Below are 15013 nucleotides of genomic sequence, written 5' to 3' on the forward strand. Positions count from 1 at the left end.
TACTATAGCACTATGTTGTTCGTCGAAAAGAAAATAAAAAGATAATTTTTAATTTGGTTTTACTTTCATTTATTGTTGACTTTTTGTGTTTTATTAATTTTAGGTATAAAAAAAAGACCCGAGGAAGACGAGTTTGCACAAGAATCGACGATGACTAGCTAGCATCGATCGACAGAGCATCAAGAGTATTGATCGCCACCTAACTGTGTTGATCGATGCTCATTTCAAAATCAGGTATACCGTTTTTCGTTGTTAATTTCATCCTTATGGTTTATTTTCCCACAAATCTTAGACTGTAAAACACTGGGAACAATGTTGTTTAAGTCCGGGGGAGGTTCTACTAAAATTAAGTTTTACTTTGAGTTAAATAAAAAGATCCCAGGAGATGATTACTCTAAGAATCAACCGATGAGACCTGGTCGATATCGATAGACAGTACGACACCAGAAAAGATCGATTGCCACTTTATTGTGGCGATCGACACAGACGTCAGCAGGCATGTATATCGTTCTTCTTTGTTAAATTGTGTACTTATGATTTATGTTCTCACCAAACTTCGACTAGATAAACACTTGGGACATTGTTATTTAAGTCTGGGGGGAGGTTTACTGATATCTAGTTTATTGTATGAGTTTAAAAAAAAAAAATTCAAAACATTTATTGAGTCAAGAAGGGGATAATGAACTTTACAATTTCACTTATTATCTAACCACTCTCTAGCGCCACTCTTAGACTTGTTGACTGTAGAGTGTATTAGAGATACTAAAGTGGATCACCTGCCAATTATCCACACTTGCTGAGAATATTTGAAGGAACCAAAGCTGATCTCCAACCTAAGTGAGCTTAATCTGCTTGTCTTGGGGCTTGGAATACATTAGATCGGATTCTTCCTGCAAGTTTGGAAGGTAAAAGTATGTGTATTTCTGTTCCCACTCTCTCTCTCTCTCTCTCTCTCTCTCTCTCTCTCTCTCTCTCTCTCTCTTCAGCATCTATATGTATAAAAGATTGAAATGATTTTATGCGGTTTAGAGGCAGTGTCTCATGCGACCCCATTATTTTACTCTAATAGAATGATCACACATCGTTTGAAGCGAGGTGGTAGGAGTGTCTCCTAAGACCCCATTATTCGCCTACACTTTGTCAAGAAAAATAAAAATAAAAAAATAGGGAGAGAGAAAAATAAAAGATAAAATCGAAAAGAAAATGAATACAGATGGATTGTATCAGCATCATTGTTCATTGGAATTGAGATTCAGAGAAGAGAGAAACATGGAAGAAAGAGATCAGATAAGACTACATGTGTATTCAGAAACTTGCTTGAGTAAGAGTCCATGTGTCTTTTGATCGATACTCCCAAGATAAAGCCTACACTTTTTATATATGTACTAAATGAGATCAGTAGAGGGGCGAGTCAGACAGTATTGGTTATGTTGCTGGTTAGATGAATTTGGTTGCTAAGCTAGGATATGGTATATAATATACCTCTAAAGTTAGAATTGATTTGATGTGGCTTGTAACATTGTAGAGGTGATGATAGTGAGTTGTTAAATTGTGTGAGTCTCTGCTGTTTTCAAATCTCTTTTGCAAAGACTACTCTTTGTTTTGCTTGAGGACAAGCAAAAGGGTAAGTTTGGGGGTGTGATATACCATAGATTTTACCCACTTTTAGCCATGGTATATATGTGTTTTAGGATATATTTATTATTTTTTGGAGTCTTTTTAACATATTTTCAGGTTCAGGTATGTTTTGGAGAACTTTGATGGTTTTAGGGCCTTTTGGAACCTTTTGAGTCCAGAACTGTACAGACGTGTCAGATGTTTAGATATGTATGGAGAACTTCTCACGGTGAGATTGAGCTGATATTTTTACCCAAGATAGAGCTTTGAACTAGATTTTCAATGCCACCGGTTTGAGGTCCATCCAACGGTTAGATCATAAGTTATGCCCGTTTACTGAAGAGTGGTAATGCTGTCTCGCGAGAGAGAGAGAGCTGTCGAGGAGATGAAGGAACGTCGATCGATGACACAGCCTTGGTGTCGATCTACGGTGATGCCAGAATTTGGGCCAAGTATATTTCAAGACCGACTTAAGCCCAGAAGATACAAAAAATTACTAGAATACCCATGGACGACTTGAAACCTTATTTATGTGTTTTCTAAACAATTGTTGACGACTAAGCTTTATTCTATTGTTTCTCTTAGGTTAGGAGAGAAGGGAGGAACTCCTTCAGAGTTCTCCTGGAACTCGTTCATAGTCCTCCTGGAACTCCTTCAGAGTCCTCCTGGAACTCCTTTGGTTTTTATATCTGTTGCTATTTCATTTATTCTTTCTATGATTTTTTTGACAACTATCATTCTTGAATAGATTCACCTTGTTAGATTTAGGGTTTAGATAGTCATGATGAATTAGCCCAAAATGTAGAACTCCTGAGTTGTCTTGATATCCATCAATTGAATAGAACTTACTGTTTGTGTCCTAGAGTAGCTAACTAGAACCCTGATCTTAGGTAATTGGACGCCAACGGAAGCATGGTCCTTTGTCTGAACTGATTCATATTGTGCTAGGATTGCTAGAAACAAACGGAAGTTGATTTAGTAACCCTAGCGAACACATTCAAACCAGCTCGCTAAAGCTTGCTAGAAGAAACGTCGATCGACAATTCGATAGTTGTATCGATCGATGGACTAAAAGGTGTATCGATCGACTATCCATTGATGGCATCGATCAACACTTTCTCAAGACCAACAAACGACAGTTGAAGTATTAGATCTAGACAATAGATAATCTAAACAAACGGAAGTTCATAGATTATTGCTTATGTTTGAGTTCTAGAATATCCAAATTGCAATCTCAACCTCTATACTATTATAATCCTGATTATCTGAATAGAAACCCTAAGTCTAACACCTTTCATAACTGTTTAAAAGCTCAATCAATCAACCGAGCAACTGCCGTGCTCACCACTAAAATTTACATTAAAACTATTAGCCTAGCTTAATCATATAACTATTAGTTTTTTTGTGTGCCCTAAATCTCTGTGTATTCGATCCGTAAGTATTACAAGTTGACCTCTTATTTGATAGAGTAAAAATCACTCATTAGAATAATTTGAGTAATATCACTATGGTAACGAATAAACCAAGCATAAGATTTGGAAAATGAAGACCCCACCAAAAATAAAACATTTTCTGCGAAGATTAATTTCAAAATATTTGGCTTCAGGGAGAAATCTCAAAAGGTGACACATCACTAATGATAACCGATGAACATTTATTCTTTGATTGTCCCTAAGTGCAAATGATAACCAAGTACAGTGATCAATAACACACATGCGACTTTTGAGGAAAGGTTGGAAGCATGTATAGAGGGTTCTACTTCAAGAGCTTTGGCGCACTTACAAGATTTAACCAACTAAAAAATATATTAGAGGATATTATTAATAAATTTTGCATTGAAATTGTAAAATAATATTTATTTTGAAACGAAAATTTTACTCTACAACGATAATTAAATTGGAACGGAGGGAGTATGATACTATTTATAATTATTCTAAAATTATGTGAAATTAATTGTAAGAGTTATATTTGAAACAAATTTTCAAGTTAATTTATATATTACATTATAAGATGTTATAAAATTAGAATAAATTGTTAAATATTATTTTCACTTAGTCATCATTTTAAAAACATTTGTCAAAAATCTCAAAGATAAAAAGATCGATTGTTCTAATTTTATTTACAAGGTAAATAACAATAAATCAATTGACATCATTTGTCAAATAATTGAAACAATATTATAGATAAAAATATATCTTTAACTTCATGACAGATTTGTTGTCAGAACAAATTCAATAATAATGCAGCAAATCTTCTCTCTAGTTGCTCCAACCTCTCTCTAGAAGTCTCTTAAATAAAATCAACGCTCGGTGGCCGGTGGCTTAGCCGCCGGTTACCACCCTTCTCCTTTTGTTTTTTGGTCTGTAAATACTTCGATCTGATGATCGAATCTCTCTGTTCCGGTTTGCGGATATTCCCTTTCACTAGGCGATTTTATATCTTCTACTTATCGGATTGTCTCTTTGTGCTAGGCGTTTTTTGTTGTGTGAAATCAAAATCCGTTCTCTGCTTTCCTTTATAAACTGATAATTCCACTTGATTTTGGAGGTTTCTAGTCTCCTTGTTAGTTACGCTTAATTTCTTACTCTAATAAGAAATCAATCTTCGCTTCAGATAAAAGGCGAAGTATTCTTAAAGGTATGAAATCGAGATGGTTGATTAAGTGGTGGAGAGTTGATGCAGAGTTTCAGATTAGCCGGAGCTTTCATCTTGGGAGCGTTCTGGCGAGTTTTCCGTGTCTCTTTCCTTGAAACTTTTCACTGGATTTCATCTCTAGCATGTAGACGAAGAAGCTTTCAAGATTGGCGGCGGGCAAGGAAAGAAGAAACGGTCAAGTGGGCTAAATCAGTCGAAGAAGGAGGCTGAAAATTCATAGTCCGGTAGGTTTCCGACGAGCAACCAGCGGTGCTCTCTCTGATTCCAGAAATTTCGATGGCCACGTTATAGGGCACGTGTCTTCCATGCTTTCATTGTTATGTTATTAAAAATACACGTGTTTATATCCTTTTAATTTTATCTTGTTGGGCATCGGACGAGCTGAATATGTATTGGGGATGATTTACCTACTTGATAAAACTGTTGACAAAAAAAAAATTCAATAATAAAAATTAACTTGAAATATATGATTTAAAATGAATCGTTCAAACATTTTACATTTTTTGAGCATTCAAAACATAGAGCCATATTATATCATTTTAAACACAAAGAAAATTTTAATATATTTGAATATTTCTGACTGTAGAAAATAAAATCGGATACAAGTTTATATTAAATCATTTTTAAGAAATGACTCAGATTATTACGAACAAATACATTCAGTTTCCATTACAAAATAAAATCAAATATAAAGATATTATAAAATTGGAATCAAATGGATAAATAGCTTTAAAGAAACTTACATCAGTTACGAAACAACTGAAGCAATATTATGTATAAAATATCTCTTTATATTTATGACAAATTTGTTGTTAACACATCAATAATAAAAATTTAGCTTGAAACATCCGATTTAAAATGAAGCATTCAAATATTTTACATTTATTGAACATTAAAAAAATTAGAGCCATTATATACCATTTTAAACACACAGTATAAATTGAATTTATATGAAGATTTCTTATTATAAAAAATATAATTGAAAACAAATTTATCTTAAATCATTTTTAAGAATTGACTAAGATTATTCTTTAAAAAAAAGTACATTCAAAATAATTAAAAATTATTTTATCAGTTTAAATTATAAAATAAATAAAAGTTCATAAAATTTTTGTTTAAAATAAAAATTTAACATTATAGAGTTAAACTGTACATTTTCTTTTGATTAAATTGAGGTATCTGTAGCCTGTGGAAGAGCCCAAAATAATCTCTAGGGAAGGTGCAATCCATAGATAATTTTTTTTTCCTCGTAATGTTCCGAAAGCAAGGGCTCATATCTATGTGGATATCCAAAAGTAATGTGACTTAGTTTCACATAGAAAGCGTATCGAACCTAAAACGTGTTGGCGTTTTAAGTCCTTCTCCTTATCACTCGACCACAAGATCCCATACATATATATAATCATGTTCCTCCTTAATAATTTGTCGGTGTTTATACTTTAGTTGTAATCGTTAGTTTATCCGTAACATGAATTCATGTTTTTATAAAAACAATTATACGAAAAAAACTTTATCTCCAAACCTGTTAAACTATATATATATAAATATATATATTATGTTATGTTATGTTATGGACGAGAATCTTAAAATATGAAATTCTCATTTTTAATGGAAAAAAAATCTTAATCAGCTATATATGATTGTGGAAAAAATTCTAATTGAACATTACAAAATATCATGAAAATTGTATTCTCATTGTCGAAGTGGTGTCACTATTTGCTTGTTAGACGGTTTATTGTGAGAACAGAACATAAAAGTCTCAAATTTCTTCTTGAGAAGCGAGAAATAAAAATGAAAACCGTAAATGGCTCATAAAGCTATTGGGATTTAACTTCGAGATTCAATACAAACACGAGTTAAAAATAAAGCTATGGATACTCTCTCTTGGAAAGCAGTGGTTGCGATTTTTTTTGCTATCTCAGTCCTAGCAGCCATTCAGCTGGAAGAAATTAGAGGGGAAGTGGACAAGGATCAGCATTTGCAGAAACTCATCTCTGAAATTCAGCAGGATCCAGCAAGTCACCATATCCTCTCGTTGGTGCAGGAAAAATGGTTGGATAATACAGGTTAGTGTTTCCTAAACAATCTTCGCTCGTCGGTCTGATTATGTTTGAATTCCATAATGGAAAGATAGGGGGACACGGAGAAATCAACAAAACACAACGAATGTGACATGTTTTATTGGGATAGAATGATGACATACATCAATCGTTATGTTGCTTTTTGTCAGGTTTGCCATTGAGACAAATACTCCACCTTGGGTCCCGGTGATCTGTTGCAGCTATTGCCAATTCCAGTGCAAGTGGTGAGTCCCTGCGTTTTCAAACTTCTTTCACAGGTTCATTCTATGTTTTACTTGACGTCAAGCAAAAGATAAGTTTGGGGAAATTGATATACCATGGTTTTTACCACTTTTAGACCATGGTATAATTCATATTTATAGTCCAGTATAGTGTTTTGAGTCTGTTTTCGAATCTTTTCGAGTTTAGGTACGTTTTGGGTTACTTTGGAGATTTTGGAGCGTTTTAAGATGCAAAGCTGTGCAGATGCATCAAAACTTTAGCTATGTATGGAAGACTTACGACAGTTAAATTAAAATCATATTTTTACACAAGATACAGCTTTGAGTTAGCTCTCCAATGCCACCAGTTTAAGGTCAATCAGGATCGTGGATCAAAAGTTATGCATGTTTTACATGAAGGTGGTCCGTCTGACTCGCGAGAGGAAGCTATCAAGAATCAACTAGCCCAGAACATGTCTAAACCCTATATATATATTTTTAAGTAATTTTGGAGGGTATGCTTTTATTTTAGACTTTCTTTTAGGTTTTCTTTTAGGCTAGGGGAAAAGAGAGGAACTCCTTCAAAGTTCTCTTGGAACTCATTTAGTTTTTTATTGATTTCTATCACATCTATTTATTCTATTATTTTTGTTTCTTGTATCATGTCTGAGTAGATCCCCTGATAGATTTAGGAATTATCTAGGGTTTTTATGAACTTGTGACTGATACAACTGCTAGGGTAAATCTATGGTTTCCTTTACCAAGATTAATTTTATTACTTGTTTCTATAGTGATGGAATAGCAGGAGAGTGTGACTTATCATCTAGAAACCTAATCATATGATAATTGGAATAGCGCAAGAGTGTGACCGATACCTGAAACGAATCATGTTGAGCTAAGTTGTTAGGCACATACGAGAGTTGGTTTAGATAACTTAGTGAACAAATCGAGTTGGATCTTAAAGTTTGTTTAAAAGAAGTATCGATCAACAATCTTCCTAAATTCATATACAATCATTGGAACCACAGTATTTAGACATCTGATTAGTAATTGCATGCGAGAGCTGGATTACTTGCTTGTTGAATTTGAGTTCTGGAATTGAGCCTAATAAAATCCTTAACAACTATTTATCTGATTTTTGATTACCTATTTGACATTCCTAGATCTATCTTCTATTTGTTCGGTTTACAATTGTTTTATATTTTTGACCTATCTTAATCTGAAATCAAAGTCTATTGTGTGAAAAATTGAATATTTGTGGATTCGATCACTAAGTACTGCAATCAATCTGTTATTTGAGAAAGTTTGTTTTAGGGCAATTTGAGAATATCATGGCGGGTCATCTTTTCACAGATACTGAAGTCACGGTTGTCTTCATTCAGGAAGTAATAAAACTCTTGTCGCACCATCGTGTCATCGTAATAAGGTCTTCACTAGCTTGTTTGGAAGGAATTATTTCGTCTGTCTGGTACCAAACTGTGTCTTAGTACAGCATACCACCCTCAGTCCGATGAAAAAACTAAGGTTACCAACCAAGGAATGGAAACATATTTGAGATGTTTCTCTAGTGACAAGCCCAAACTTGGTATGAGTACTTAGCTTAGACTGAATTGAGCTACAACTCTTCTTTCCATGCAGTCATCGCAATGACTCCCTTCAAAGCATTGCATAGAAGAAATCCATCATCCCTGTCGAAGTACAAAAATGGGTCTACATCCAACGTAGAGTTGGAGGAACAACTCTTAGAGAGATATGCAGCTTTAGCCTTACTACGTGAGCACTTACATAAAGCTTAATAGGCTATGAAAGAAAAGCTGATGGAAAGGGATGTGAGGTTATGTTTGAGGTAGGTGATTTGTTCTACTTGAAAATCAAACCATATTGTCGATGCATGAATGAGAAATTGGCAGCTAGGTTATATGGGCCGTTTGAAGTGGAAGCTAGAGTGGGACAGTCGCTTGTAGATTTAAGTGACCTCTAGAGGTGAAGATTCACAACACATTCCATGTCTCTCAGCTATAGAAATTTGTAGGAGATTCTCCGGAGGTAATCGCTATTACTTCAGATCTCTCGGCTGATTGTTGCTGAGTCAGAGGCTTTTTGGGGGTTCAAGGATCAAGGCAGCTACTAAACAAGCGTAAAGGGGTCAAGGATCAACGCAGCTATTAAGAAAGCATAGGTACTGATTAAGTGGAAAGTGATATCAGCCCATGACTATACTTGGGAGTGGAAGATTACAATCAGCAAACAGTTTCCTTCTTTAGATCTTGAGGACAAGGTCAATTTCGTTGATCGGGGTATTGATACATTTGAATCATGTTACCTTCCTGTCCTTTGCAAGTACTCTCGCAGGAAAGCCCAAGCGCCAAATGTCTAAGGAAGCCCAGGGGGAAAGGGTATGTGAGGGCCTGAGGGGCAAGGTTATAGGCAGGTTCTAAAAGGAGATGAGAAATAATGGTTGTGCTGATTCAGAGACATTAGCACATGAGGTTTATAGTCACGGTGAGAGTGTGGATGACCTAAGCATCTAATAACTTTGTAAAGGTGAAGATGTCATTTGGATCATTGTAAGCAAGGAGAGAGAGAGAGAGAGAGTCTCTTGAGTGTTTTTTCTTTGTAAACCTCTTTTCATTCAATATAAAGTATCCCATTTACATTCTTATGCTTCTCACATAAGTTTGAGTATAAGATCACAACAACTGGTGATGACTTTCTGGGATTCAGCATGTAGTCCCGGCGTTTGGAAGAAAACCAGCGAGGAAACTTGTGAGAGAACATGGTTCTCTGGAGAGTCTACTATGCCGCTGTAAGAACCTTAGGAAGACCATATGCTCTTACGAAATATGCTGAGAAGAAACTATCAAGTTCTTGCCCTGAAAAGGTTCTCCCTTCTGATAAAAATGTAGAAAATGCTCAAAGAGCTTTATTTGAACATAAACATAATGGCTTATTAAAGCTTTATTTGAGTGCAAGAAATGTAAATAAAAGGAGAGACTGTAATTTTGTCTTCAAGAACAGAACATACGTTAATTGTATTTCAAAATGAGATAGGGAGAAGCTGCTTGTAGCAGCCAAGGTTCCAACTTCAGAACATATAACGACATATATATATATATATATATATATATATATGAATCTATAACCCAGTTACATGAGTAATAAAGGCTTCTTATGGATCATGAGGTTGGGCTTTTCTTTGGGCTTCAATACTCCCCTGCAAACTTAGCGTAGGTGGATCTCAACGGAGCTCAGTTTGAAACACATGTTGTACTTGATAGGAGCAGAGTAGTAAGAAGGATCCCATGGAGGTGTAAGTAGATTGCTCACTTCATCACAGAGATAGAGATCAGTATGAGATTGTTTGGTCTATACTTGGAGAGTATCGCATGGCTTCACTCAGAGGTTTCTCTTGAACTTGGAGAACTTAGTCGATCTCAATCAGAGGTACATTGTGACCTTTCTTTCTCAATAAGAGTTCGGGTTTCCTTAAGCCCGTTTAACTCAACAAATACTTCTGACAAAGGAGAATGTCCCCACAACTACTAAAAAATCTACAACTCTCTACTACCCATCCATTGACTAGCCTATCATTTAGCTCTCAGATTCCAAGCCTATAGCACTAAATCATTCATAACATACCAGAAGATATGCACTGATGAAGAGAAATGAAAGAACTTCCCCTGCTCTTGTCGTTGAAAGGTGAAGTGGGAAACAAACGCTTTTCGTTTCCACTTTTTTTTTGCATTTGGGCTTTTATTTGGATAGCCCAATAACATGTTGAGTTGCTGGAGCCCAACTTCTTCTTCTTCGATTGGATTCCCCGCTTCTGACTTTTGTTACCATGCGACTCTGATGGAAAGAGTAGAGCTCGGACTGTAACCCTCACTGTCGTATCAACACAGATCTGCAACACCATTGCAGAAAGTCTCTTCCCTTCTTTGGATTTCGCCTTCAGAAACCAAACACCATGAAAAGTTGAAGCTAACTTGATAAGCTTGAGCGGAAGTTCTAGAAGAGGCAAGATAAACCCATGAACCGACTGAAGCTCTGATACCATGATTAAAATATAGAAAATGCTCAAAGAGCTTTACTTGAACAGAAACATAATAGGTTATTAAAGCTTTATTTGAGTGCAAGAAATATAAATAAAAGGAGAGACTATAATCTTGACTTCAAGAACAGAACATACGTTAATTGTATTTCAAAATGAGATAGGGAGAAGCTGCTTGTAGCAGCTAAGGTTCCAACTTCGGAACATATAACGACATATATATATATGTATATGAATCTATAATCCTAGTTACACGAGTTATAAAGGCTTCTTATGGATCATGAGGTTGGACTTTTCTTTGGGCTTCAATATCTTCATCGATACTTCTCTTGTAAGACATTTTTCCGATTTCGTAAGAAAAAAATTATCATTGAAATGTGAGGGTACAGATTCAAGAGGAATGGCTGATGGAGAGAGATACAAGCAATGATTAAGAGAAGTACTGTCAAGTTTTTTCTCAACCTTGCATAGATGATATTCAAAAACTGAAGCTTTCTTTTTACCATTCAAAATTAGAACTCGTTGGAGATCAACACAATCATGCTCAAGAAGTGATCGCAAGTTTTTCCTCACTTAAATCTAGTTCGTTAGTACGTGGTGTATCGTCATTGTAGTTGCATACTTTTAGTTTAACGGTGTAACACCTTTAGGCTATATCAAATTTGTTGGTATATTCCATAAATATCAAAGAGTTCGTTTTCTAAAATTTGTTTGTAAACAGTTGGTTCCACCAAAGTGAACCGTTAACGGTAAGGGGAAAAAAGAAACTAAACTTTCTTATATTACATGACATAAGAAAAGGAAATCCACTTTTTGCTCTCCTGATATTATTCTAGAAAATAACAAATTACAGACAGAAAAGGAGCTGCCTAGAGGCTAAAAAGGCCAAGAACAACTTAGATAGCTTAATCATATATTGCAAATGATTTAAAGACTAGTATTTGAAACAGACTCACCACCATTCCTGGGAGAGAAACCACAGGCACTTGAAATAAGCATTTGAAATGAACTCTCTGAATCATCAAACATGGGTCGTGGGAACTCATGGAACCCTCCAAAATTACACGTGTCAAAGCTCAGCGGCGAGAACGAGTCCTCGAAACGTATCTTCCCATCCATGAATCCAGGCTGTGCGACTTCTTCAATAGCATTTGTTGCAGAGCCAAGATTGAAACCAACCATTCCTGTGTTGTTGTTGTTGTTGCTGTTCTCGCAAGCAGAGCTCCCTCGCTGCGCAGAAGGTTTCGTCTCTTCAAGTGGGATGGCAGGCGTGTGTCCTTGGAACAGAGCAATGTGACCAAACAGCTTGTCTTTCCTCGAGAATGTAGTGCCACAGGAACAGAGCCACTTGTTTTTCCCGCAGTGCTTCTCGTGGGTTTTGAGATCGGCAATGACAGAGAATTTCTTGGTATGGCAGCGGCTGCAAGTGAAGCTTTTGTCGCAGTGGGTGCGTTTATAGTGGTTCTTCACGCATAGAATCGTCTTCAACGGCTGGAACTTTTTGTGATCCTTGTTACGTTTGCAACCAGGGAATGGGCAGGAGTATCTTTTGATCAGCATCGGCTCAGACCCGGGTGCGGCTTCTTTGTTGGGTTTAGCCAGAGCAGCAGGAGTTTTGTACTCATCTCCGTGCCCTCTCATGTGCATCCTCAGGTTAGCGTCTCTCTTGAAACCTTTGCCACAGATGGTGCAGAAGTGAGTATGGGGAGCGAGGATCTCCTCTTTCTCGAGCTGCAGTATCTCGTAAGAACCGGGAAGAAGATTCTCTCCTTCCTCCACATCATCTTCGTCTTTCATTTCATGTTCTTCTACAACATGGCTTTCCCTCTCTTCGACAACAATGGGCTTAGGCAAATCGAACTCGCAAGTGTTGTTGTTTAGGGTCTGCGAAGCAAGGTTATTAGCCTCCCTTGGATAAGGGAACAAGGCTGAACCGGTGAATGGACCCGGCGCTGTTGACATATTATGATGCTTAACAGATGGAAGAAGACTACCTGCAGTTGAAATCAGCTGTATGATTATGGAAGTAAGATCAGTGGTTATGAGCTGCTGCTGATGAGCAACGAGCTGTTCTTGACGACCTTGAAGCTGCCCGTTTCGGCGAACCATCAGATGAACAAGATCCTGGAGCTCGTGAATCTTCTCTTCCATAAAAGACAAGTTGCTCAGCATCGTCCTCGGATCCCACGCTTGAGCCCTGACGCCTTGGAGGAAATCAACATTAACTTGACCACCGTTGTTGTTGTTGCTGTTTTCTTGGAAAGCAGGCTCTTCCTCCATACCCATCTCGTAATCCAAGATAGAAGCATCTTCCCACTTGTGCTGTGACGTGAAGCATACCTGCTCACGCCTTTTGGAAGACGAAGAAGAAGATGCGCCTCCCCAGTTGTTCTTACAAAGATCATCTTCTGTTTCCATTTTTTCGTCAAGATCTTGTGGTCACCCTACGGATCATCAAATCAATAACTTAGGACCACGAGACAAAAGATATTACAGAGAAGTAAAACCTTAGGAGAGAGTCAAACACGAAATCTTGTAACCGAATCAGAATTAGGACACAGAGACAAAAGATATTGTAAGAGAATCAAACCAAACTTTACCTTAAGCAGAGAGTCAAATAATTCCCCAGAAAGTTATCTTCTCGCACGAATCTCGAGATCTGCAAACGATGATAAGCTTACGCGTAACGTAACGTAACAACATCCACAAGAAAACAAAAAAAAAACATACACGGTCAAACAAAAAAAATCCTAACTTTTATCGAATGGATCATCACTCGCCGCGGACAATAAGTAAAAGCCCAAATCATATAACGCTTTCTCAACCCAAAACACGATCAAAGCACAAGCTTCACGAATCAAATCGGAAAGTAAAGAAATTGAAAAAGAGAGAGAGAGAGATTCACCAGAAGTATAGCTTAAAATGGTTCTTCGAGACCTCCAATGGCCGCTTTGAAGGATCGAGAGATAGAGAGGAAGAGGGAAGCAGAGCTCGAGCGGGGTTCGTCTTTTTATTAGCGAAAATCTCCTTCCTTCCTTCCACTTTGTGATTTACTCCTACTAAAGTCAACGCATTCATCTCAGCCGTTGAGATGCATTTTTATGAGCATCCGCCCCATCTGACGGCTACCATGCATTTTATCGCATCAAACACTGTGACATTACAACCGGAGCCGTTGATTTATGGGAAAGTAAAAATAGACAAGGAGTGGTGGGGTCCAATCTGCAACTAGTCCTCTCTCCTCTGTAATAAGTAGTCGTATTTTTATTTATTTCTCTCTCTCTCTCTCCATTCTCCATGCGCTTCTTTTACATATTTTGACTTGGCAACTCGAAATTGAAACTAATCATTAATTAACACCCAATACATTTTTAATATTGGCCAATAGATTTTTTTGCTAAATTTTGTTTCTTTTGACTATTTTTTTTTTTGTAAATTAGTTTTTTTTTAACTTAAAAAAAAATTATACGTGTAAAAGTTTCACGTAGAAACAAACATAGGTAACTCGTAGTTTTCTTATAAAATAACAACTCTTCGTCTCTTAAATAGATTGGGAACTAATTTTTATACAGTTTTGTAATATACCGAAAATTCCAAGCAATATAAGAAAAACCTACTTTAGAAAAAAAAATTCAGAAAAATTGTTATTTTAGGTTAAAAAAATGATAACTATGTCCTATTAAACTAATTTCACATTTTTCTATGTTTCATTAGGTTAATTATTTTCAAAATGGTAATAAAACTTTTAAAATTTTAATTTTAAATTCGTAATTACAATTAATAAATAATTATAATATATTTAGATATATTTAATATTATAATAAAATATTATTATAACTAAAATTAATAATAAAAATTAATAAAATATATTATAATATATTTAGATATATTTTAATTTTATTTTCGATTTTTCATAGATGAAAATTGAATTTTTCTAAATATTTTCTTCCCATATTTTTGAAACTGATTATCCTTATTCGTAGAATCTGTATTCTACTATATGTAAAATACAGTAAACATGTTTGAATTCGATTTCTACGGGTTTTAGATTTATAGTAATGTGTAGATTTTATTTCTACGGGTTTTAGATTTATAGTAATGTGCAAATTCTGATGTTTATCGATTTTAGAGCGATAAGTTAAACGCGGAATATGTAATCCAAATATTTTTATATTACTATTATTTACGTAGATTACATATTCTAAACATATTAGATTTAATGAAACAAGTTGATTTTATTTTTTACTTCGTAGAACGCCAATTCTATTTTTTTATCAAACAAAATCTGAAATTATGATTTAAATATTTCTAGAGCTGGAAAAAAATACCACTAAGTTAATATATGTATTTTATCATTAATTACTATTTCCTTTTTTTTTTTGCAAAAATATTTATTTGATTTATTTTTA

At 35.6% G+C, this 15013-nt stretch overlaps 1 protein-coding gene across 1 annotated transcript; it reads right to left on the bottom strand.

The window, feature by feature from the left end:
- Positions 1-11360: 11360 nt before the first annotated feature.
- Positions 11361-13827, bottom strand: LOC106312347 (protein SENSITIVE TO PROTON RHIZOTOXICITY 1-like). Its single transcript, XM_013749833.1, has 3 exons — positions 13510-13827; positions 13205-13263; positions 11361-13048 (listed from the first exon to the last, which is right to left on the bottom strand). Exon 3 carries the CDS (start codon positions 13020-13022, stop codon positions 11532-11534), a length of 1491 nt encoding a protein of 496 aa, XP_013605287.1. The 5' UTR covers positions 13023-13048; positions 13205-13263; positions 13510-13827; the 3' UTR covers positions 11361-11531.
- Between the last annotated feature and the right edge of the window lie 1186 nt (positions 13828-15013).

The sequence above is a fragment of the Brassica oleracea genome, chromosome C8, assembly GCF_000695525.1.
Source record: "Brassica oleracea var. oleracea cultivar TO1000 chromosome C8, BOL, whole genome shotgun sequence".
NCBI lineage: Eukaryota > Viridiplantae > Streptophyta > Magnoliopsida > Brassicales > Brassicaceae > Brassica > Brassica oleracea.